A 23,369-nucleotide genomic window follows, 5' to 3' on the forward strand; every position below is an offset into this window, starting at 1 on the left:
ATCATAACTCCTTTCCAGATACCCCTTACTACTTCATATCTATTAAAATTCAGCAGCACTCTGTTTCATAATTGCAGAGTTTCTATTCCCATTCTTTAGTACATTTTCCTCGTGTTCTTTTAGGTAGTTCATTCCCTCAATAATGCATACCCCCAGATATTTATGTGTCTACAAAGCCTATTACCATGTTTTGTGTTTTCAAGGGATCTCTTTTGTCGTCATTAAAAACCATTACTCCAGATATGTCGCCACTGAAATTTAGGTTCAGCATGTCACCCTCCCCTCTGCATATCCCCATTAGTTCTTGCAATGTCATCTGCATACACAAGTCCAGGTATAACTTAATTTACTTTTCTCCCTCCCTCCATATAAGTCACATCAAGGCCCAGATTAATGTGTTCTAGTCCCTATTCCATTCCACTCCTGACAACTAGCTCCAGACACCAGGGCTGCCAACACAGGAAATCAGAATTTCCCTAGCAAATGCCTGGTATTTCCCTATTTCTGCCGAAATTTCCCTTGCTTGCCCAAAAAATTACATACCATACTACCGTAGAATACCATGCATCCGCCCATTCCACATTACGTGCCGATATCCAAATTTCTAAGATCTGAGAAAATATGCACAGTACATTTATATGTAAAACTGATGACCAGACAAGCGCCCATTCCCCATTTTTTTGCGATTATCTCTAAATTTTGAGTGGGCACTTGCCCGGTATTTTACGGTATATATTGTTTGTTTTTTTGTTGTTTTTTTTTGCATCATTTCCATTTTTACGGTGAGGGATATATTATATAGCCTTTACGCCTCACATATGTTTCGCAAAAATTAGTTTATCGGGGCAAAACTGTGGCCAAAGCAAATCTGGCGAGAGGGAGTGTTACCGCGGGAGATTCAAACTGACATGTAAAACCCTATCTTCGCCCTAGATGTTATGCACGCCATCAGAACGTGGTACTGCTTAATAACTTAAGAGCGCTTTTTATAGTAGTCAATCCAAAACAAAAGGTGTAACACAAGCGAGAGTTCTCAAACTATCTCAAACTATTATAACACACGGAACACGACTCACAGTAACTTACATTTCGTGCACGGCACTTCACAAAATATATTAGTCATGGTAAGTACGTATCTTAAGACATCGCAGCATTTCTTCTTGCGATCTAAACTTTCTTTTTCGAGAAGGCACAGCTGCACTCTAAGGAGCTTCCACTTGGCTGATCTCTTCCTCCATAGTTTTCACGGAAGCGATGAAAACAAATGAAAACTGATTTTGCCGAAAAAAAGTTGTTCAAGTGCTCCTTGGTGTTTCCAAATGGTTGCAGAACAAACCGCAAAGCGGCTGGGGGAATAACCTTAATGTAGTGAAAGCCACTAAAATTCGATGTTATTTCGAAATAAAATCATAATTAACCTTTAAAATTCCAGATATATAAGGTGTCCAATATTTCCCTCAAACTAGCAAGATTTCCTTTATTACCACATAGACCTGAAGATTACCTTAATTTGGTAAATTTTCCTCGGGTTGGCAGGCCTGTCCGACACCATCTTGAAGGAGACCGCGCCGCTCATGCCAGTCTGTGTACGTTTCAATGTTGCAATACTATAATCAAAATACTTTTGCGTTTTGTTGTGTGAAGTCAGAGGGAGTTGGTTTGTATGCCCAATTAGTAAAGAAACTTTATTTGTCTTGTTCTGCCACGACGTCCAGACTAAAAGACAGTCACGATCGGCGTGGCATTTGCCTGTTCAACATGGGGAGGCCCGTTTGACATGGGAGATCTGCAAGTGAGGCGATGAACTACAAAAAGAGCTACTATTGTTACACATGAAAAGTGTGTAGCTATGGGTTCTGAATATGACTGATTGTGCGAAAAGTTGTGGTCATAAACGTGGGAAGATGGATAAAACTATGGCCCCGCATACTCGCTTGGCAGATTGAAACACGGATAATTAGTGTTCAGACTGCTAAATACTATTGAAAATGATGTTATCACAATATTTTTGTAGCTAATATGTATGATTATTTTTAAAGGATTGGTCATCTTAGCAACTACGTTCAAAAAGGAGTGGGAAAATTATTTGGACGTGCATACGACTTGTTAAATAAGAAATAAAAATTAATTTTGCACAACAGATTTTGAGGTTTGTACATTTTTGTGTTTGTTCTAATGCTCGAATCTGTGACAGAACTTAGAAACAGCCCAACGAAAATCGTGATATGATCAAAGTTGGCTTTTACATTACCAGCCTACACAGACGATGTGCTAGCGTCGTCCATAACGAAAAGGGACAATGCTTCCACAAAACTGCTTCGAGGTATAAAACCTACCTGCTTTGTGTGCTGTCTGCAACCTGCTAACGAGTTTGGTAGTTCGTGAACTTGCGAGCGCGGCGCATAGCAACCAGTGAGCCCATCGTCACCGGATCGCTGATCTGTGCACTGCATGTTACTAAAGCTTGCGACTGGTTGGGAATAGACCCTTGGATAGCAGGATGTACAACCACAAGCCTTTCAACTCGTGTAGCCACGAATACTTATTTATGTTTGACAACAAGGTGGCCTCGAGCGCATCACCGAAACATAGAAACTATGTTGAAGGTATTAATCCACTCTCGCTTTTAATAAATTCATGGTACAACTCAGTGGCCTGTTTTCGCTCCCAGCCAAAAGAGAACTTCACAATGTGTGTAAAAGAAACGACAGTTGTATTTCACCCACGACCTCCTCACCACACCACGAAACTTGTACTGGGGAGACGTAAACAAACTGGAAAAATCATTCAAGATGGAGTCCGCTGCACAATGTACCCAACAGATCTAGCTTTTTCTTTTGCTTTTGACGTCATTTATTTTATGCAGTGTTTTGTGTATAAGAACACCAGAGCCTCATAATAAAATTCACATATTTCACTACAATAGAAATAAAAAGAAAAAATCAAAGATTAAGGGTTTTATGGCAAAACAGCGTCAATGGCCATACTATGCGAGTTATATCTTCAAGGTGCAATGCTGTATGGCATGAAGTTTATGCTCAAGTAATAATTAGAACAGGTTACACAAATAAAGGTAGCACAAAGGACGAGGGCAAGTAGAAGAACACAGAGACACGGACAATTAGAACTGGTGCAAAAGGTCAGTGGCTGCCACAAAATAAAGTAGTATGTGATCAAATGAGATACCAAAGAGAAACAGTGAAAAAAGCTTACCCTCGCCAGGCTTGGAGTCCCAACCAACCTTAGAAAAGATGGCACCCAGCAGCTGGCGTCCATAGGCATGAAAAAGTGGCTGGAAGTCAGTGTATGATAGCAACTGGTTCAGCTTGCTCAGACACGAGTTAATGGAACTCCAGACAATGTAGTTTTCTTCATCGGTATATGCCTTCATCAGGCACAAGACCTCCACGGTTGACTTGCGTCCACTTTGCACCTGTAAAAGCAACATCATTATGAATCAAGTGTAAAGAAACAAACATACCAGATTGCCCATTCTCTAGAAGTGCTAGGTGTCCACAAATAAATGCGATTTTCGTAAATTCTGCTGAGAAAATAGCAGTCAACGATGCCCAGAAAACACGAGTATGAATGGTGTCGACTACCGGGACCAAGCACCGGTTTTTCACTGAAAATTACTAAAAATTTTTTACAACTCTTGAATCGCATAAAGGCACGCTTCAAAACTTTGGCACCCAGTCTGAACCTCTTACAGCTGTTTTGGTCACCCTTGGGTATGCCCAAGGGCGACCAAAACTACTGTTGATGCCAAGTCGGCTCTCCTTTTTGTCCAATAGCATCTCTTGGTTTTGGTCATCATTTGGGGCGTGTCCCTTTACACCTCCGACTTCACCAATGGTGGCCTCATGTCACCTCCAGAAGTTACCTACCTCCACATCTGTGGTGAACCTGGAGCACTTCAACTATATGATTGAGAAAGAAGACATAACTCCCCTATAGTACGGGTCCTTTGTCAAGGCCTACACTTTGCAGTGCCCTATACGAGAAGTGACTCCAAGATCCAGTTTCACGAAACTAACGTATTTTACATATTTTTATTCAGATGAGGCCATTGATAACTATAGCAATCGTTCGCACAGTAAAAGTGATGAGGAACTACTGCATACAAAGAGGTATCATAATACAGTCAAACCCTTTTATGACGAACAGCAGGAAACACTACGATCAGTTCGATATAGAAAAAAACATTTACTACGAACTTCCACAATGCGTTCGCTGTAAGGCGAGAGCCCTCTCTTTCTTTCACACCTCTTCGCTTCCACCTTGTAACTAAACGTGCTAGAATTTTTTTTTTTTTTTTTTTTTTGCATATGTGCAAATTTTATTTATTTTTACCTTATTTACCTCTCTGAATTGCTTCTCTTCGTGGGCAACCACTTCAAGATAAAAAGCTTTTTTTTCTTTTTTTTTTTTTTGTACATGCGTGCAGTGTGTTTTCTTATAGTTTTCTCCCCTTCAAATCGCTTCTCTTCACTCCATTTTGTTCGTGGCTTGAGCTTTTTAAATTTTCTTTCTTTCCTACTTTTTTTTTTTGGGGGGGGGGGGGGGGGGGACAGGCTAAAATTTGATTGTTTGTGCGTTTTTGGAAGCCTTCCCGGGGGGAAAATTTCGATATAGCCAATGTGTTGTTCGTTATAAGTACTTCTTACATGCATTTTTAATTAACTTTTCCGTTAGTTCGATATCGACAATATTTCGCTGTACGTGGGTTCGTTCTAAACGTGTTTCATGTGGGTTCGTTCTAAACGTGTTTCACTGTATGGACTAGTGATCCAAGAAAAGACCGTGCAGCCATCGGCCACTGGCAACTTTGTTTACTTTACTGTCCTGCGGTACTATATGCTCCTCTCTTCCCCCTATCTACCATGTCTGTCTCTCTCTCTCTCTCTCTCATATATATCCCAGACTTATATCTAGAATAAAACATATTCAAACATTTCCTTTCTGCATGATAGTGTTCTGTGGCTAGCAACAATCATTTCCTTGCGAAGATCACAATTATGGCGCAATAGTTGACGGAGTAGCAGATGACACTCCTCGCTAGTTCTGGCGAAATGGCCAATACAATCTTTTTTCGCATTTCCCCGTTTGCTGTCAAGGATAAGAGGCCCGTTTCGCTTCAACCAGCAAAATATGGCCGCCGATGCCCGTTTACTGAGCAGTCATGCCTGTCACCACCTCACTCGCTGGCATCACGGGCGATAATATCAGGCACAAAGAGGCACACTGACAGACAGCAGAGCCCCGCGTAAATACAATAAAGTGTAAACACTGTCGCCATAATAACCCAGAAAGAACGTTGTCAGCTGCTTACACTGCTGCCGTCAACACTGACGAAGAATGAGATTCAGAAGATGATTCCACAGGCACCAATGTACCTCATCAGTAAATCCTGAAAACTCAAGGAAAAGCTTGGCATGTGGTATGAGCCGGATTCTTACACGAGGTGCAAGTTGAGCCCTGAGAACGTGTCTGCTGCCCTAGAGTCCCAACCAGAAGGATGCAATCTCTGCCATGCTCGAAGGGGAGAAAATGTTTGAGCCGCTTCCCAACACGCTCAATCCGAGAGGCCTTCCGCGTATACAAAGACAAGCATCCCGATTCCGGCATTGGGCTAACAAAAGTTTATTCCTTGCGCCCTCGATGGGTCAAATGTCACCAGGAAGTGTGCGCTTGTATGCGCTGCGCCAATTATTACCTTTGTATTGCCACTATAAAGAATGTTACAGGCTTTACATTCAACACTCCTGAAATGAAAGCAGCATTCCTGTGCAACATACTAACAGGTCTGTGTCTTCAAGGAGACTGTGATCACTGCCCAAAAGGCCCCAGTCTCTTTCACTCAAGGAACAATTCATATCCCAGAGGATGAAGAGATTGTGCTTGCAACATGAGAGTCCGGCGACCATGTGAAAAAAACATTGGATCCTGAGACTTTCCTAAAAGTCGTTCAAGTGACGGTTGGAAGTCGGATATTTCACAACCATATCCGACAAATGCCAGGTAAAGCTATCTACGATGAAAAGCAGTGCATGCAACGTGGGAGCATTGTCTTTCATGTTGACTTTGCTGAAAATTGGACCATTGTGCTTCCTGACGAAGTTCACGCATAATACTGGAGAAAAAAAAAGTTTCGATATTTACATGTGTAGTGATGACAAGAAAATCTACAAACAACTTTGCCATCGTCAGTGAGGACCTGGGTCACGACGCCACTTACGCTTTCTTAGCTCTAGAAAAAGTGAAAGAGTGGGTTGAAGACAACGCTGCGGTATACTCGCATGTGACATACGTCAGTGACGGGGTCGCCAGTCATTTAAAGAATCGCTACCAGCTTCACAAGTTTGCACAAAACGATTGCCCACAAGCCCAATGGTTATTTTCTGCATCTGGATATGGAAAAAATTCATGTGACGGAATTGGACTTGAGAAGCACCAGGCCACGCTGAACAACCAGAGAGAACGTTCAATAAATGCAATTCAGACGGCCAGGACAATGGTGAGCGTTCTATCCGAGAAACTGAAAGGCTTGCATCTTGTGTATCTAGACGAAAATGAAGTTGTTTGGTATCATGAACAAAAAGAAAAGAAGAGTGGCTGACAGTGTGCGCCTTCCCTGGCATTCAGTCTTGGCACGCGTGGCAGCTGTGCAAGTCATTAACAGAGGAGACCTGTGATGTGTATGTGGCGCAGACAGTCAGATCTGTTTGGAAGAAACTATGAAAGGGACACTGACACCCCCCAAAAATATTTTTTTCATTTTTTGCCAGGCGATTATGGTGTTGGAAGACTACCCAATTATTATTTTGCTACAGAGTCACATATATTTTTAATAAAGCCAAAAAACGCAATTGCTCGAAAGCGAAACCTCCGCATAGAGGTCGGAGAAATATAGAGGATGAGAAAGAGCCGAAAGTCACGTAACTACGCCCAACCGTGCGCTTTTTTTTTTTTTTGTCCCACGCGCAGCAGACGAAATGCATTGTGGGAATTGTTTGCCGTGCGATTCCTTTGCGGTTATGTTTGTTCCGCTCACTGTTCTGTACTTCAAGATGAGTTGTTATGTACACTGAAGAGTTGGAAATGAGTAGCAAGTGCCCTTGGTGAATTCCCGTGATCGGCTCCAAAAGAATACCCCCAAGATGTTGCGTGAAGAGCTGCCTCACATATGTCCTGCATCTGAAAGTGGCATTGTAAGGCAGAGTGCACAAGTTTTCGAAAGATCAACGGGATCAGGAACAATGGCTGGCTGCAATTCCTATAGAACAGTTATGGGCACCTCGGAAAGTGGAAGCTACCCGATTCATACGCACCTTGCATTTTGTGGAAAGTGACTACATTGAGTTCGCAGGTGTCAAAAAGGGAATCTCCTACCATTTAGTTCAGCGACGTATCGTCCAAAACATTTGTTTTTTTCAGTGATAATTGTAAAAAAAAGATATGTAAACGTTGCAAAATGTTTGACAAAAAAAAAAAGATAAGCTTACACTAGGGATTGAACCTGGGCCCACTGCATGTGAAGCGGACGTCTTTCCACTGAGCTACTGGGGGAAATCTTCGTGGTAATGCAGTCGGTCTGCTGTAGGTCGGAAAGTTTACTGCCGATTTTCCTCCAGCAAAGACACTCCCGGCTCGAAGTCGAGCAGCACCACACATTGGCCACATTCGCATCTACCGTAAAATCCCCGGCAAGCGCCCACTCAAAATTTAGAGATAATCGCGAAAAAATGGGGGATGGGCACTTGTCCGGTCATTAATTTTACATATAAATGTCCTGAGCATATTTTCTCAGATCTTACGAACTTGGGTATGGGCGCTTAGTGTGGAATGGGCGGATGCGCGGTATTCTACGGTAGTAAAGAAATCGTACGCATGCACATTCAACTCGAAGTACGCACTTCGTGCTTGACGCTTCCACGAACGACATCTTCGTGCAATCGGCTTAGTGGTCGGGCGTGTCGTACGAAATGAATACCAATTCTTTTGATCGGTCCAAAATTTTTCTTTCGAAGGAAGACAGATTCGCCGGTACCGCGAACGACAGTTCTGAAGTAAAGGTCCCACATCAGTCGTCCGCTGCCATCGCCGTCCAGCCCGCGAGACCCTTGATATGCGATACGATGCCATGTGGAGAATTACGCAGTGAACGCACAGAATGCTTCTGGTTCTCTGTGAAACTTTTTTTCAGTCAACGTATTTGCAGCTTTTCAGAAGCCACAAAAAATGGGTTTCATATTTTTTTCTACTTTTAATTTGCCACAATCCATTCATACACCGGAGTATCAAAGCTGCTCCAGTAAGGTGCGGTGGCACCGCTCACCTGAAATGGTTTGTCCCCGGAAATACATAGCTAACCCAAAAAATTTAAGTATTTTATCCTTATTTTTGTGCGTGGAAGTAAAGCTATTTCTTTTATTCTAAATATAAAATATATCGGAAAGTAAAACTTCACACTGCATCATCTTTTCTCGAATCACTAGCCTCTAATATGATACCTCTTTGTACGCTGATGTAAAATGCTGTATATAGTTTCTCCCCACTTGACTGTGTGACCGATTGCTCGAGTTATCAATGGTCTCAAGTGAATAAAAATATATGAAAGATCTGTTAGTTTCATGAAAAAGGAACTCAGAGTCACTTCTGGTATAAGGCACTGCTAAGTGTAGGCTTTGAAAAAAGACCCTACTTTGGGGAGTTATGTCTTCTTTCTCTACCAAATAATGCAATATGTTTTTAATAGAAATGAATGAATTATTAGAAATGAGTATGACAGGGTACCCAAATTTTAAAAAAATCAAAGGCAATGCCTTTTTTTATTTGCATTGGAATTTTTCGTTGTTTGTTTTCGTTGTTTGATCTTTTTCCCGATGTTTGCCTAAATATATCACGACTACCGTGCCACTGAGATTTCTAATTTATATATTAAATAATAGCCATATATAAGTAGAATACTATCTGAAAAGTATATGATGGTTATTAAATTATTTCATGAGATACAGGCCTCGAAATTTTGCCATTTGTTCCAGCAGGCATGTTTGGCAATTTTTAGAAAACATATAATGTAAATAAATATTACTACTATATGTTACAAGCGAGCTATACCCATAGCTTGTTTCTAAGAAGTATTAGAATTTTAATTTCATTGTTTTAGTTATTCACTTTCAAACGTGCCTCCTCTGTCAGTGCGTATTAATGCAACTGTCCAACTCCCATGCCTTACGACTTTTCCTGTCCCCAAATATTTTTTCTGGTCAAAACTAAGTGTGGGTTCGTTTATACCAGACACATAAAATGGCATACAAAAACATCAGTTGATTTAAAAATGTCGACAGCCACCCTTTGGTCGATCTTATCTGAAATCACCCTGCTATGTTCCACCCACTGCCAGTGTAACCAACGTAGGCTACGAGCACGAGATCAGCTACGAGATTTTTCTCACAGGACGAGCGCCTGGGCTGGAGAAGTATGCAATGCGCAATGCAAGTAGTAGCCGAGTAGCTAGGAGAAGCGAGGAGCACGCATACGCACGGGCTAGCGCCACACCAGCTACGCCCACAATAACAATGTCACGCAACACAAAGACAATAAAGATGTATTTACATGTATTGATACTATTTTCATAGCTTATAACTTTTGATAGGCTGCTTTTAAATAGGTTTTAAATAAACAAATTTTGCAACAAAAGTGTTTAGTCACCGTGACCTTTTTACTGAAAAACTACATTCAAATCAGACAAGCTGATTTTTTTTTATTTTTTTTTTTAATATATATTATAATATGTATGTAATATTGATTTATATTGCCTATTTATAACTAACAAGATGGCATCACTTTTATTACGTCACTTCTGGCGTCGGAGGAGTGGATTTTATATAGGCGTCCTTCGTCCGACGAGAGTCAGAGGAAGTGCGGCCGTAAAATATTCGGGGATCTCCGGGGCTGTTTATAACTGGAGTTAAGTTGAAAAAGCACCAGTAGCCCCATAGACCCACAGCAAAATTTTGCAATTTAATGGCGCCCATAAGCACAACCACCGGTGAGCAGTTGAACACACTCTTACTCTCTATGCGAAACAAGCGTGACCATCGGGCAATAGAGTGGGTATTTTAACGCTGGTGTGGCCTGTGTGGTAATGTAAATAGGATGCATTTATTTAGGATTGACAATGATCAAGTTTAGCTCATGACCAATGCAAAATAACATTATCCAGATGAAATTACAAACACCACAAACCTTAAACAAACTTTTACAGTTGAAAATCAGCCTCTTTAATCAGTGTTCAATGTTAGAAGGACGAAAATTTCAAAAGGTCACATACTTGTTTGGTATAGTCTGGTGAAGACAGCCATTGAAAACCTGATTCTGTTAACACCTGAAGTGGATTAGCTCACCTAGCTCCTCCTGGTTTGGTTACTGACTGACACACACTACGTGCTAACTCTTATAACTAATCCAGAGCTGCTAAACTAGGCCATGCTGGCAGGCTATTGCAGCACCACTGCCAACTTTATGTAAGCATTAAAAATACTGGTGATGCCAATAATATTAATTAATATTCCAGATAAACTTGGAGCTATTTTGTGTACCAGAAGATAAAGAAAAGAAAATTAGGGAATTTAAAGCAAATGTGCTTCACCATTGTTTCTTCTGTATGCTCAGTGAAAAGTTGGTTGAACAACTTGCTGAATTTTGCAAACCTGCTCGAACCCATATTTCTAAGAATTTGTAGCACCTCTACTACCACACCAGAGAATACAGCGCATCTGCCCATACCACATTAAGCGCCCATACACAAATTTGTAAGATCTGAGAAAATATGCACAGTACATTGATATATAAAATTGATGACTGGACAAGCACTTATCCCCAATTTTTTCACGATTGTCTCTAAATTTTGAGTGGGCACTAGCCCGGTATTTTATGATAGTTCTCACAAACCCAAATTTACGTTGGGAAAGTATAAGAAAATTAATTTTCGGAGAAGTAACATTTGATTCACTTCCAGGCCCTCTCGATGTTATCGACCGAGAGGTGTCTCGGAGAGGAATGCTCGTAGGGTGGCCATTTGTCAAATTACAACACAGTAAGTTTGAATAAGCAGCAGCATAACCATAACCAGCACAGCTTTCTGAATTTTTTTTTTTTTTCATTCATTGCATAAATTTATTTACATATGAAATTAGGTTCAATCCTTCAAACAACCAGGTTATATGTACCTGTAGGCACACTTGTTTTATCATTCAAACAGTGCACCCCAACGTAAAAAAATAAGGGCACTATTAGTTTTAACTTTCCGAGTGGGAGTGGACATTGCATATAGACAACAAAAGGGCATGCACTATGCTGCCAATGCAATAGGGAATCCAGACCTAGTCAAGCTCTTTGTAACAGCTTTTTGTCTGAATTTCCCTCCAGACGCTTCTGGAAAGTGAAGCCCGATGGATTAAGTGAAAAATGTGAATTGCAAACTGGAGGTCTGAGACTCACCAAAGCGACCATGTCATGTAGGAGACCGAACCTGTCGAGGGGAAGCAATTCCTTGTTCTTCACAGCGGGGATCAACTGGCTCAGCATTTCAGGACTGTAATGGGTCCGATAACATCCAACAGTGCCTAGGTTCAGCTGAAAACAGGGCGGTGAAAAAACAGCAATGTGATTTAAATCACAATTTAAATCATGCTTTAAATTATATCTAAATCATATTTAGATCACATGAATTTTCATAAATCGAAATCTCAAAAAACATTTGTACTAAGATTGGAGTCTCCGCCATTCATCGAAACACTGTTTTGTGACTTAGATTCAAGAGTTCATTTAGTAATAAAAATTAGTTGTCAGGGTGGAGAGAAAAACAAAGTGGTCAACCCCTGAGGCAAACACAAACAGTGTTGTTGAGAGCTACAATTTAAATACATACTTCAACTAAAAGGGGACGGTAATATAAAGGGCACAGTTGAAGAGAGAGGTGTCTCAACGGCACCGCATCGCCATGGGAAAAGTGTGGCAAAGGTTTGCTCGCATTCCAGGGAAACGTCATGAGATGGCACAACTGTCAAGGGCCATCTTAAAAAGCACCTAAACAAAAAGAAAAGTATTTTTTTTTTAACAGTCTAAAAATTAATTTTACGCAAAAAAAAAAAAAATTTCGAGCAATACTGATGGCGCAAGATTATTTGAAATTCTGCGCGCAAAGTCCATGACGTCACGGAATGGTCATATGCTCTTTCCACCTCAGCCTCTCTCCACCTCAACGAGATGGCCAAGCTGATCCACCTCTCCTCCACGTACCCGAAATGCCGGGAGAGAAAACAAGTGGAAAGGAGGTGCCTACTGACTAAATTGTGACTAAATCGCGTATTGCGACATCAATATTGCTCTAAAAAAATTTTTTACGTAAAATTAAATTTTGACATGCATGTTTAAAAAAAAACTTTTTTCTTTTCAGGTGCCCTTTAAGAGCATCAGAGAGTCAATGAGAGCCACTCGAGCGACCATTCTTATTCGCACACACATTTGCAAGGCCACATGGTGTGCCATTTTGCGATTTTGGCCATTAGGCCATTTTGGAGCACCTTTTGGAGCAGCCAGAACAGTGTTTCCGAACAGCAAAAGTGGCTTTTGGAGCAGATATTCTTAGAAAAGTAAACATTTCTGTTTTAAGTGCTGTACAAACGACGGTCACTTTGTACTGTGAACTCGCTGCTTGTGTTTTTACTGCTGAGACATCCCACAAGTGTACAGTGCTGTAAGCATTGCCGAGCAATTCCCAAAAACCACTTGCCACCGTTTTACTGGTTCCCAATGTGCAAGATTTTCATCAAAAGTAACCAAACATAAAACAATGGATTGCAAGTGTCCCAGCTGGTGCCTCTGTCATGCAATCATGTTTGCATGCACATGAGGGCAACTTCAGCAGGCTTGCAGTTGCGCGCACTTCGTCGCAAGAGTGGCGACAACGGCTGTCCGATCAAAACCGAAACCATGCCACTCTGCTCCGTCGCCAACTGATTCCCAAAACTGTATACAAATGTAACTGTTGAGAAAACAACAAAAAATTGGGCGGCATGCTATGTTCCCAAGAAGCATTAAAACACCACTTAAAAAGTGAAAGCCGTTTACCACTCCCTGTAACGCCGAATTGGAGCGCAGCTCTTGAGGAGGAGGAGGGGAGGGTACTGAGGGCCACGTGTTCTCGGGGGGGGGGGGGGGGGGTCACGTGCCCCCTCAGAGGTCACGTGACCTCGGGAGGGGGTCACGTCTCCCCAGGTCACGTGACCCCCGGGTCACGTGACCAAAATTTTTCCGCTAGATTTAGCGGGGAAATTTTTTCCGCTAGATTTAGCGGGGAAAGTTTTCCGCTAGATTTAGCGGGGAAATTTTTTCCGCTAGATTTAGCGGGGAAATTTTTTCCGCTAGATTTAACGGGGAAAGTTTTCCGCTAGATTTAGCGGGGAAATTTTTTCCGCTACATTTAGCGGGGAAATTTTTTCCGCTAGGATTTAGCGGGGAAAGTTTTCCGCTAGATTTAGCGGGACAATTTTTTCCGCTAGATTTGACGGGGAAATTTTCCCGCTAGATTTAGCGGGGAAATTTTTCCGCTAGATTTAGCGGGAAAATTTTTTCCGCTAGATTTAGCGGGGAAAGTTTTCCGCTAGATTTGACGGGGAAATTTTTCCGCTAGATTTAGCGGGGAAATTTTTTCCGCTAGATTTAGCGGGGAAATTTTTTCCGCTAGATTTAGCGGGGAAATTTTTCCGCTAGATTTAGCGGGGAAATTTGTTCCGCTAGATTTAGCGGGGAAATTTACCCACAATGCACCGCGCGGTTACGCCGACGGCGACGGCGACGGCGACGGCGACGCCGCTCAAGCCGGGAACGGGCCCCTAAGAGCTGCGCTCTAAAAACAGTCCAGCGGCACATGCTTGCCAGGCCGGCAAACAAGAAACAAGCTAATCACACACACACACACACAAAAAAAAAAGAACCTGAGCGCATCGATTCAAGACATCACGAGACACGAGTCAAAACGATCTTGGAGCGCTTTGTGCAACGACTGAACTCGAGACAAACAAGCGCGCTGTGCGGGTTCAGCGTGCAGACATTGCCTTCTTTGCTTTAGCTCACTTCTCTTCAACTTTCTTTTGTGGCAGATTTTTCATGTACCTAGGTTCGTCTTGAAAGAAAGCCTACCGAGAGAAACCTAGGTAATCAATACTTCGACACAGCAGTCTTTGAGTTAAAGAGGTATTTTTGTAGTAACGTACGACTTAAACAAGAACAGGAATGTTGATGAACATGCGGCGGTACTTAGTTTCATTTTAGAAAGTCCATATCTGCAGCGACGTGGGGACGACAACACCCGACGTCGCGCGATCACGATGACTGGAAGGCAGGGACCAAATATAGTTTTCCCACGGCCGTTGCTTTCCGGAGCGAGTGCTTCATCTCAGAAAGTGACGCCCACCGCGGAAAAACATGGTTTCGTTTCACAGCACGACGGCATGGCCGGTACCCATAACGCTAGCATCGGAGCGTCCGTGCATGCCAGGGTCTATCGTTGAAAAAATTTTAAAAAGAAGCGAGACGAGACCCACGAGACGACGAGAGCAGGAAACGAGAGACGGCGGGAAAACCATGCAGGATCGGATGGACGAATGATGAAGGGTACTTTGTGTCGGGCGGCCGCTTGCACCACCTAGCTCACGCATACTCAATGACGGTACTCGGTTCAGTTCCGGTTATGAAAGGCGACCAAAATTGGTCCTTTGGTGCAGGCTTGTCACAGATTACCCATATTTTGGCAAAATATAGTAGGATGTGGCCGGGTTAGGCCCATTTGGCGCAATTGGCACAGCAATCACATCACAGCATATTTTATTCTGTCTATAATATTATTTTGTCTTAATATTTGAAACAGGAACCTTAGTCTTGATATTTTGCCCCTTTTCTCAAGTGGTGCTAGTTGAGCTAAATTGCATAAGTAGGACGGTTAATCAAAGTAGCGAAATTTATTAAAAATGAATCTTGCAGCCAGGTGCTGCACCTTTTCTAAGTACAGTATAGACCACTTACAACGTAACCGCTCACAGTGCAGGACCGGGTATAACGCGGCTTTTTTAAACCACCGGTTCGCCTCCCATAGAACTCCATGTAATTACATACCGCTTGAAATGCAGGCGTGCGAAGGGAAATACCGGTTATAGTGCGGTTTCTGGAACAGCCCGCCGACCGACCAACGCAGCGAGCACACTAGATAACGGCGCTAGCCGCAAGCGGCACACGCGGGGCAGGGAGGGTGCTCGAAGAAGCGGGGAGAAGCGAAGAGAGAGGCTTCAGTTGCCATAGCGACGGAGGGACGCACGCACGTGTCGTTCACCCGCGTTTTGGGTTATGGGGATATTTATACAGCGTGTAGTTGGTCAGCCATTAAAGTTGTGACGAGTCACACGCTGTAGATGAGCAATTTAGCCAGTGCAGTACAACAGCTAGCCTGGGGTCTTTAACGCGTACCACGCAGTAGTGATACACGACCGCAAGCCGGTACGATGCTCATCCAGATCGAAACGGGCAGGGGTGGGGCTCAAACCCAGGATCCCTTGGTTCTGCAGCGCGAGCTTTCGCTCCACGCGCGTCGAGCTGGGTGTGCGCTTTAGCCCACTCGGCCACCGATCCCCCATTCACGTGCGTGCGTCCCTCCGCTGCGTTGGAAAACAACCGCAACGACAGACCAATCGCAGGTCGAGGAAAAGTGTTTGCGCGCGTTGCATGCCGGTCGCGGGCCAGCTGCTTCTATCCGCAAACATGGCGTCGGTTGTAATCGCCGACGTAGACGGCGTGGTGGAAGCTCATCGTTCCGCGTAAAAGCGCTATCCTTGACTGTGAATTTTCGTTGTGTGAGCGAATAACCCAGCACATACTAGTAGGGTAGATCCACCTACTCGTGCTGCGATGTTGTGGCGGCACTCTTTAAGACGGCAGAAACGCCCGTGTCGTAGTGTTTGTTTACTTCGACTACAGTGGTGCTTTCTAAGCATTTGTGTTTTCGAACATCGCCCAGATTTCTTATTTGGAGCATTTCATGCCTGTGCTCAATTTGAAGGTATTACTGGCGCGTACCGTATTAAGGATGTGAATTTTCAGGCGTTTTTATCACCGGAGAAAAGTGATTAGGGTTAGCAATCCTGAACGCTCACAACGTCCGTCCGCAACCCGCGACGCCGTTAAAAGGCTGCGCCAGGCGAAAGTCGCTCATTTCTTTCAAAATGCGTGACACACTTGAGAGGGAAGTGTACTTGTCTGGTGAAATAAAGACTTTCTTCAAACTAAGCTTTATTTTTCATCTAACATAAAATAAATTCTTTTACAAAGGTAAGTTGTCTCATGGCATGTATTTTGGCCTGAAAAATTGATGTTTTGGTTATAGCGCGGTACCGGTTATAGTGCGGATTTTCGCGACTCCCGCGACATACATTATACGCGGTCTACACTGTTACCATTTTTGTATGTTCTTTGCATTTTTCTTATATCTGAATTAAGGTATCTTTAGCAGCATTTCAAACTTCGAAATACTTCGAAAAGATTGTAAGTTGCCAAGTAGGTTTATTCTATTAGAACTTCGAACTTAATATGGTATTATTCACTTCGATATTCGAAAGTTGCGAATATTCACACAACCTTCACTTTCACGGTCATCTCAAGTCAAGTCAAGTCAAAATGTGTTTTTATTTGTACACAAGATGTTAGATAATTACACTTATTCAGACGGGGGTCCCAAAGTTTTCAAAAGAAAACTGTTGAAGGGACCCCTTGGTAATAAAGGGTTAGTCAGCGATCAAGTTAACACCATTATATATAAAATAAAAAAACAAAAACAAAAACAAAAAACGAAACACAATTGTGGTATCTACATACTCAAAATCATCCAGTGATTTCCCTACACACCCACTTGGGGGAAGGGGGGGGGGGGGGGGTCCCCCCCCCCTTGTTTTTCTGAAGGCACTCCCTTAATTTGCAATGACTCCTCTATTCTCAATGCCCACCCCCCACCTAAAAATTTAGACACCCCCTAATTTCAATTCCTGGGGAAACCCCTGGTCTCATCTAAATAAAATGTTCAGTGCTCCTCACCTTTACCCACTCAGTTGATGAAACCCCTTCAAGCACAACATCTGTTGAGGAAGACTCCAGCAAAATCTGCTTGGCAACTGCTGTTGGATCCTTAGAGGTGACGATGCTGATGGGAACCATCCACAAAGATCCATCTTCTGAAGAAACCAAGGAGAATAGAGAAGCTGACATAGATGTTCTCTGTCAAAAGCGTGCACAACTGTGGTGGAAGTGTGTCGCATTGAAAGAAAGCAGGATGGCATTAACAAAGAACCAGTTGGCGAATTTGCTGCAGCACGATATGCAGTCTAATAAAAGGGGAAAAAAAAGTATGAAAGAAAGGAGCAATAAGACAACACCTAGATAACAAGGCAATAGTGTTGAACTTTCGGCAACCCCGAAAGGAGGCCAACATGGGCCACAGATGGGACACAAGTGCTATGTTAGAGTTCAGCTGGGACTAGTGCCCTCATTCATGAAGCAGGAGTCCCGCCGAATATGCCACCACTATATATATATACAGGGTGTTTTTTTCTATTCTTACAGATTTGTTTAAAAAAAATATATGAAAGCTACACTAATGCGGTTTGTGCAGGTGGGTTATACGACCAGGTGGACATTATGTGGGTGACTAATCTTTGCGATAAGTCGGTTAATTAATTAAAATTCGTTAATTAACTTTTTAATTAGTGGAAATAGACATATAGTCACAATTAGAAACTTGTAGAGCATCATTGAAAAACACTAAATCATCTGTTTCTGGAAGGATATAACGCCAGGGAAGCATTTTACGACGTTCTGTAAAAGCGTTCCATTTGGACGCGTTTCTAGATTTCGGTTTCTTATCGGAGCGCATCACCGCGCCCGCGGTCCTGCTCCCCAGTGGCTGAGACGCGCAACACACGTGCGCCCTACTTCCCTCCATTCTACGAAGGAGGCGAGGAGGTGGCTTCGCGCCGCGACCACCGGGAAGCAGGATCGCGGGCGCGTAGATGCGCTCCGATAAGAAACCGAAGTCTAGAAACGCGTCCAAATGGAGTGTTTTTACAGAACGCCGTAAAATGCTGCCCCGGCGTTATATCCTGCTAAAAATAGTTGATTTAGGGGTTTTCGATGATGCTTAGCAAGTTTCTAATTGAAACCATATGTTTATTTTCAGTAATTAAAAAGTTAATTAACGAATTTCAATTAATTAGCTGACTTATTGCAAAGATTAGCCGCCCACATAATGTCCGCCTGGCCATATAGCCCACCTGCACAAACCGCATTAGTGTAGCTTTCACGGTTTTTTTTTAAACAAATGTGTAAGAATAAAAAAAACACCCTGTATATATATATATATATATATATATATATATATATATATATATATATATATATATATATATATATATATATATATATTGTTTTTGTATAAAGCGTTGGTGGTCGCTCTGCACTTTTACAGCGTTATTTTGTTTTTAACGAACGTCAACACAGCACATGTCTCCAGTGTCCCCGTTGGCCTCCTTTAAAGGGGCACTGACACATCAAAATCGTAATTTATTTTATTATCCGAAACGATTGAAAATGATGCCGGGACATTACCCTCAAAATTCGAAACTTGGGAATTCAGTATTCGTGAATCAAAAAAACAATTTCCAAATGCCGAAGTTGAAGTTCCCGCGCTATCCGCGCCAGTGCAGTGAGTCAAATTTTGCGGTCTCCTGCGACTCGACTTTGTTTCGGACCTCCGCACCACGCTATGAAGCAAAGCGCCGTTGCTACCGCGACCCGATGAGAGGAGGAGGTGAGCAGGCGGGATAGAAGGGAGCCGGCACGGGGAAAAACCGGTTTCTTACCCGACTCGGCGATAAGCCTCTGCTCGAGCGCCGCCAAGTTTTCAGAGGGAGAACACAAATCCAGGAAGCGACATCACACCAAAATCTGATTTTTGGTATTTCAAAAAGAAAGGCCGTTGTGTGTTCGTCACTGCGTTAAAAACATGTTTTACGATTGCCATTATTAAATGTTATAGAAATGTTGCCTACAAAGCTTCTAAATTTCCTGATTTTTGACGTCACCGATCAAAAGAAGCAAGGAAGTAAGCGGGGGAAATATAAATGCCAAAAATAAAAAGGCGCGCGCTCGCGCAAAGAAATTTTTTTTCGCGATGCGGTTTTTTTTGCGTGTCTATGACTACAACTTGCATTGTTTTAGACAATAAAAAAGAGTACGACCTTTGGGGTGTCAGTGCCCCTTTAAAGGTGCACTCCGGTAATTTTTCATGGTCTCTGATTTGCCTTAAAGGGATACTTCAACGAAATTTGAAATATTCCCGTCGTGTTCAAAAATAGGTTGGATATGATCCACAATATCCGTAAATGACAACCACACGTTTGTTTTTTGAGCCTGGTGGCTGTATTTTTCGTTATAAACGGCCCACTCTGGCAAGCGCTCGGCGAAGGCCCAGCGGAGACCACGTGACATCCAACGCAATCGTGATGTAGGTCGTCTGAGGACGAGCAAAGCTACGGCGAGGCTGACGTCGAGAGGATGGCCTAGTCGTTCCAGTCACCGAAGCGGCTGCTTTTGTATGAATTTTGAGTGACGGGTTAATCTTCTGTAATCTTGTAGGGGGACAATAGCGACTTGTGCGACACAGAAAAGGCATTCTCGGGAAGAGGGGTGTTCCTCCTGCCCCTCTTCTCTCGTCGTAGCCGGAGGCGAGACAGCTACCGTCACTACCTGTCAAGGCTCCTAGACGGGCATTACAAGCGAGGCGTTAGCAACGTTCACCAGGTGCTCTTTGCTAATCGTTTAATTTGTTTTAAAATTCCTTTTGTGACTTTTTTTAACAAGATATTGGTATGTTCGATGTCCTTTGAACACATATAGGCCAAAAAATGAGCGCCGAAATTTCGTTGTAGTATCCATTTAAAATTGGCTCAACAGACCGATAGACACAACTGTACCAGTTCCCCAAATATTGTGGAAAAAAAAAAAACACATTTCGCGAAGGTATTGAATTTTCAAATTTCGTTTTCATTGTGGTTCTCAAACCCCTACTGGCAACACTGAAGTGTGATGTCAGAAATGGTACAAAATGGGCAGTAAGCCACGTTCCCAACTGGTTACAAGGTGTTAGATGGTGGGAAAAGAATACTTGGTAGCTGATTCACCAAAAAGCATGCAAAAAAACGCTAGTCATACTCAGTTTAAAGATTATCTGCGCGACCTGAAGGTATGTACCATTTGTGGCGTCCCACCACTGGAGCACGCTCAGAAATTTGAATGTTGGTTTCGGCACCATCTTCATTTACGGTTTTCTCACTTTCTATTCTGAATTCTGAGAAAATTAGTAGCCTACCGTTAAGACTGAAGTCCGGGTATTCAGAAAATGCAATTAGTTTGGGTAGCTCAAAAAACGGCCGGAGTACCCCTTTAAGTAGCAACGAAAATTCACCACTACTGCCTCGCTATCAGGTGTTGAATGGGAGCCAGAGTAAAGGGAAAGAAAGAGTAAAAAAACAAAATAATCCAGTATTCCGTGAGTGATAGTACTTCCACCACACTTTCAATCACATGATGCCGGCTCCTTAAATGCCTTTCACGAAAGTAGACAATGCATGACCATGCATCATAAACATAATTATCAGAACTCTGTTACATACTTGAGCTCTTTCTGTCGGCGCTGAACTTCTCCTGAGTCAACGACAAGATCCTGTTGTCCCCGTCCTGACGACTAGAAACCTGCAAGTGCGGCAAGGTAACAAAGTGCAAACTTAAAAAACAGGAAGCCGACAGTAGGAACTATAAATAGCCTTCCAGCATAGTCCTCACCGAGATAACAGGATATCCTTTCTGTTTCACCCAAGTGTCCATTATGGCCTCCACTGGCATACCGCAGGCCTCGGACAAGCTGTGCCACAAATCTTCCGTGGTTGTGTTGGAGTACAAGTGCTTTGTCAAGTATAAGTGCATGCCTTTTCGAAAGTTCTGCAAAAAAAAATAACAACAACAACAAACCGGATGATGAAGCAGACTGCAATGAATTCATTCAGCACTGGCAATTTTGCACAAAGTTTTCCCTTTAGATAAGAAATAAAAAAAGTTCTGAAGCATTAGCATATTTTTGCGACTTCACATATGTTTCAACAAAATTGTCACTGTCAATTAATGTAAATGTGAATCAACAGTCAGTTGACAAAACAGACCTTGTCTCCGATGTGGTTGTGAAGCATCCTGATGACAGATGCACCTTTGTTATACGATATGTCATCAAATATCTCATCGATCTCGGAGGGGTGTCGCACAGGTACCTGCAAATTGTATTCAAGTATTAGAGTTACAAGAAAACAGGCCCCCCTTCCAAATCTTTGATGACTCTTAGATACCTCAATGGGATGGCTGTTATCCAAGGCATCAAGCTCAAGTGCTTGAGAGTAGGTCGCGGTGACAAACTGAGTCCAGATGTCAAACTCCGGAAACAAATGATCAACACAAAGGTACTCTATAAAGCTTGCAAACCCCTCATTCAGCCACAAGTTAGTCCACCATTCCTGAAAAAATTTCATGGAAGTAAGATAAAATGCTTGCACACAGCTATTGCAGGGAGTATCTCCCTGCACACAACCGCTTTGAGTCGTGTAAAAAGCTACTCAACCAAACAACATACAGTAGTTGGAAAATACCGATTCTATTGCGATTTATGAGCACAAACAGCCGAATGCGAGAATGCATAAAAACAGACATTTTCAGATAAGCACAACCTTTACCACCAGTGTGATGTTCCTCTTTAAAGTCAACAAGACTGCTGGGATTGAACCAACCCAGTTTAGGCTGTAGCTCATGAGAAGCGAGTAAAATAAAAACGACTGAACAATATATGAGTTCAGACCTAATAGACAATATCTCAACCAACAATATCTGAACGAATTTAGTACAGAACTACTAAGTGAAAGACAAGATATCTGCAAAACGGAGGAAACACTGTTAAGCATTCATACTTGCTGTAGTGGTTTAACACTTAATACTGTTCTCATATGCTGTAGTGGTTTAACACTTTTAATACTGTTCTCACATGCTGTAGTAGTTTAAAACTTTCAATACTGTGATGTAATCTTTTAATAGATAACATTGGACTGATAATGTTACATCGCAGGACCTTGTAAAACCCCTCGGATGCCAACTCCAGCACGCATCAACGTAGACAATGTCCATTCGGCTGCTCGGAGATTAAACAGAAACAGAAAGTAAACACAACATCTCGCCCCTATTTGGAAGGAGTCTGAAAGAGGTTGCTCGCTAGCACTGTTCCACAAGTCTTTTGAGTCTTAGCCGCTGTCAAGTGGACGACGAGATGGCTGCGAAATTGCCTGCTTTGGAGTAGTCTCCTTCTCGAAAACATAGCTGGTTACTGGCAGTTTCTTTAAAAATGTCTTCGTGACGGCAAACCCTCTTTCGTTCCTTGCTTGCAGCAATGACAGTGCTTCCATTGGTGGCAATAATGGTCAAACATTCTGGGTCATCTGCCGATTTATGTTTCCGTCTTGTTTCACACTTCTTCAAAACATCTTCCCCCCACAAAGAATTCACAATGGTGCACATGTCTGTGCTTATCAGCATATGCTTTCATGTTCTCCTTTCTCTGATAATTTTCTGTTTGTTTGCTGGAATTCTGGTGGTATAGCAGTCAGTAGCAAACCTTTGGCAGGTAATTGGCCTGTAGCGAGATGAGGAGTTTGCCAGTAGCTAGCAAGGTATGCATCCAGTTCCATCTCAAGATCCTTTGCCTCTAGGTGAGCTGTCTGGATGAGTTTCAAAAGAGGCTTCATAAACTTCTCCACAGACCTATTGGCCTAAAGAGAATACGGAGTCACTTTCCTGTGATAAAAGTTCAGTTCTGTAACAAGAGATGCCAGGTCCTTGCAGCTGAAGGGTGGACCATTGTCTGACTTCACCACATACGGTGTGCCAAAGATAATAACAAGTAGTTTCTTGACTGCAAGGGGCCTTTACCACATCTGATGGGCTCGTCGATAATAACAAGTAGTTTCTTGACTGCAAGGGGCCACGTACGTCGATGACCACCTCGGACCATGGTTGCTCGGGGAGCTTGGTCATGTTGAGTGGTTCCCGGTGCAACCTCTCGTCAACATGCTTGGCATGGAATGCAGACCTGTATGATTTCAGTGCAGAGATTGTTCATTTTCGGGAACCATAACTTTGTGCATAGAAGCTGTTTTGTTTTTACCATTCCTTGA

At 42.7% G+C, this 23,369-nt stretch overlaps 1 protein-coding gene across 1 annotated transcript in view; it reads right to left on the reverse strand.

Annotated features, from left to right (window-relative positions):
• The window catches only part of LOC8033742 (puromycin-sensitive aminopeptidase), a 67,834-nt gene that overhangs the window by 18,527 nt on the left and 25,938 nt on the right, over positions 1–23,369 (reverse strand). The window contains exons 8-14 of the mRNA XM_029995094.3: positions 21,501–21,665; positions 21,321–21,425; positions 20,947–21,102; positions 20,778–20,856; positions 17,146–17,282; positions 11,506–11,640; positions 3,214–3,433 (exon numbers count right to left, since the gene is read on the reverse strand). Coding sequence (XP_029850954.2) covers positions 3,214–3,433; positions 11,506–11,640; positions 17,146–17,282; positions 20,778–20,856; positions 20,947–21,102; positions 21,321–21,425; positions 21,501–21,665 — 997 coding nt within the window. The remainder of the gene's footprint in view (positions 1–3,213; positions 3,434–11,505; positions 11,641–17,145; positions 17,283–20,777; positions 20,857–20,946; positions 21,103–21,320; positions 21,426–21,500; positions 21,666–23,369) is intronic.

The sequence above is a fragment of the Ixodes scapularis genome, unplaced genomic scaffold (genome assembly GCF_016920785.2).
Source record: "Ixodes scapularis isolate PalLabHiFi unplaced genomic scaffold, ASM1692078v2 PGA_scaffold9__187_contigs__length_104089568, whole genome shotgun sequence".
NCBI lineage: Eukaryota > Metazoa > Arthropoda > Arachnida > Ixodida > Ixodidae > Ixodes > Ixodes scapularis.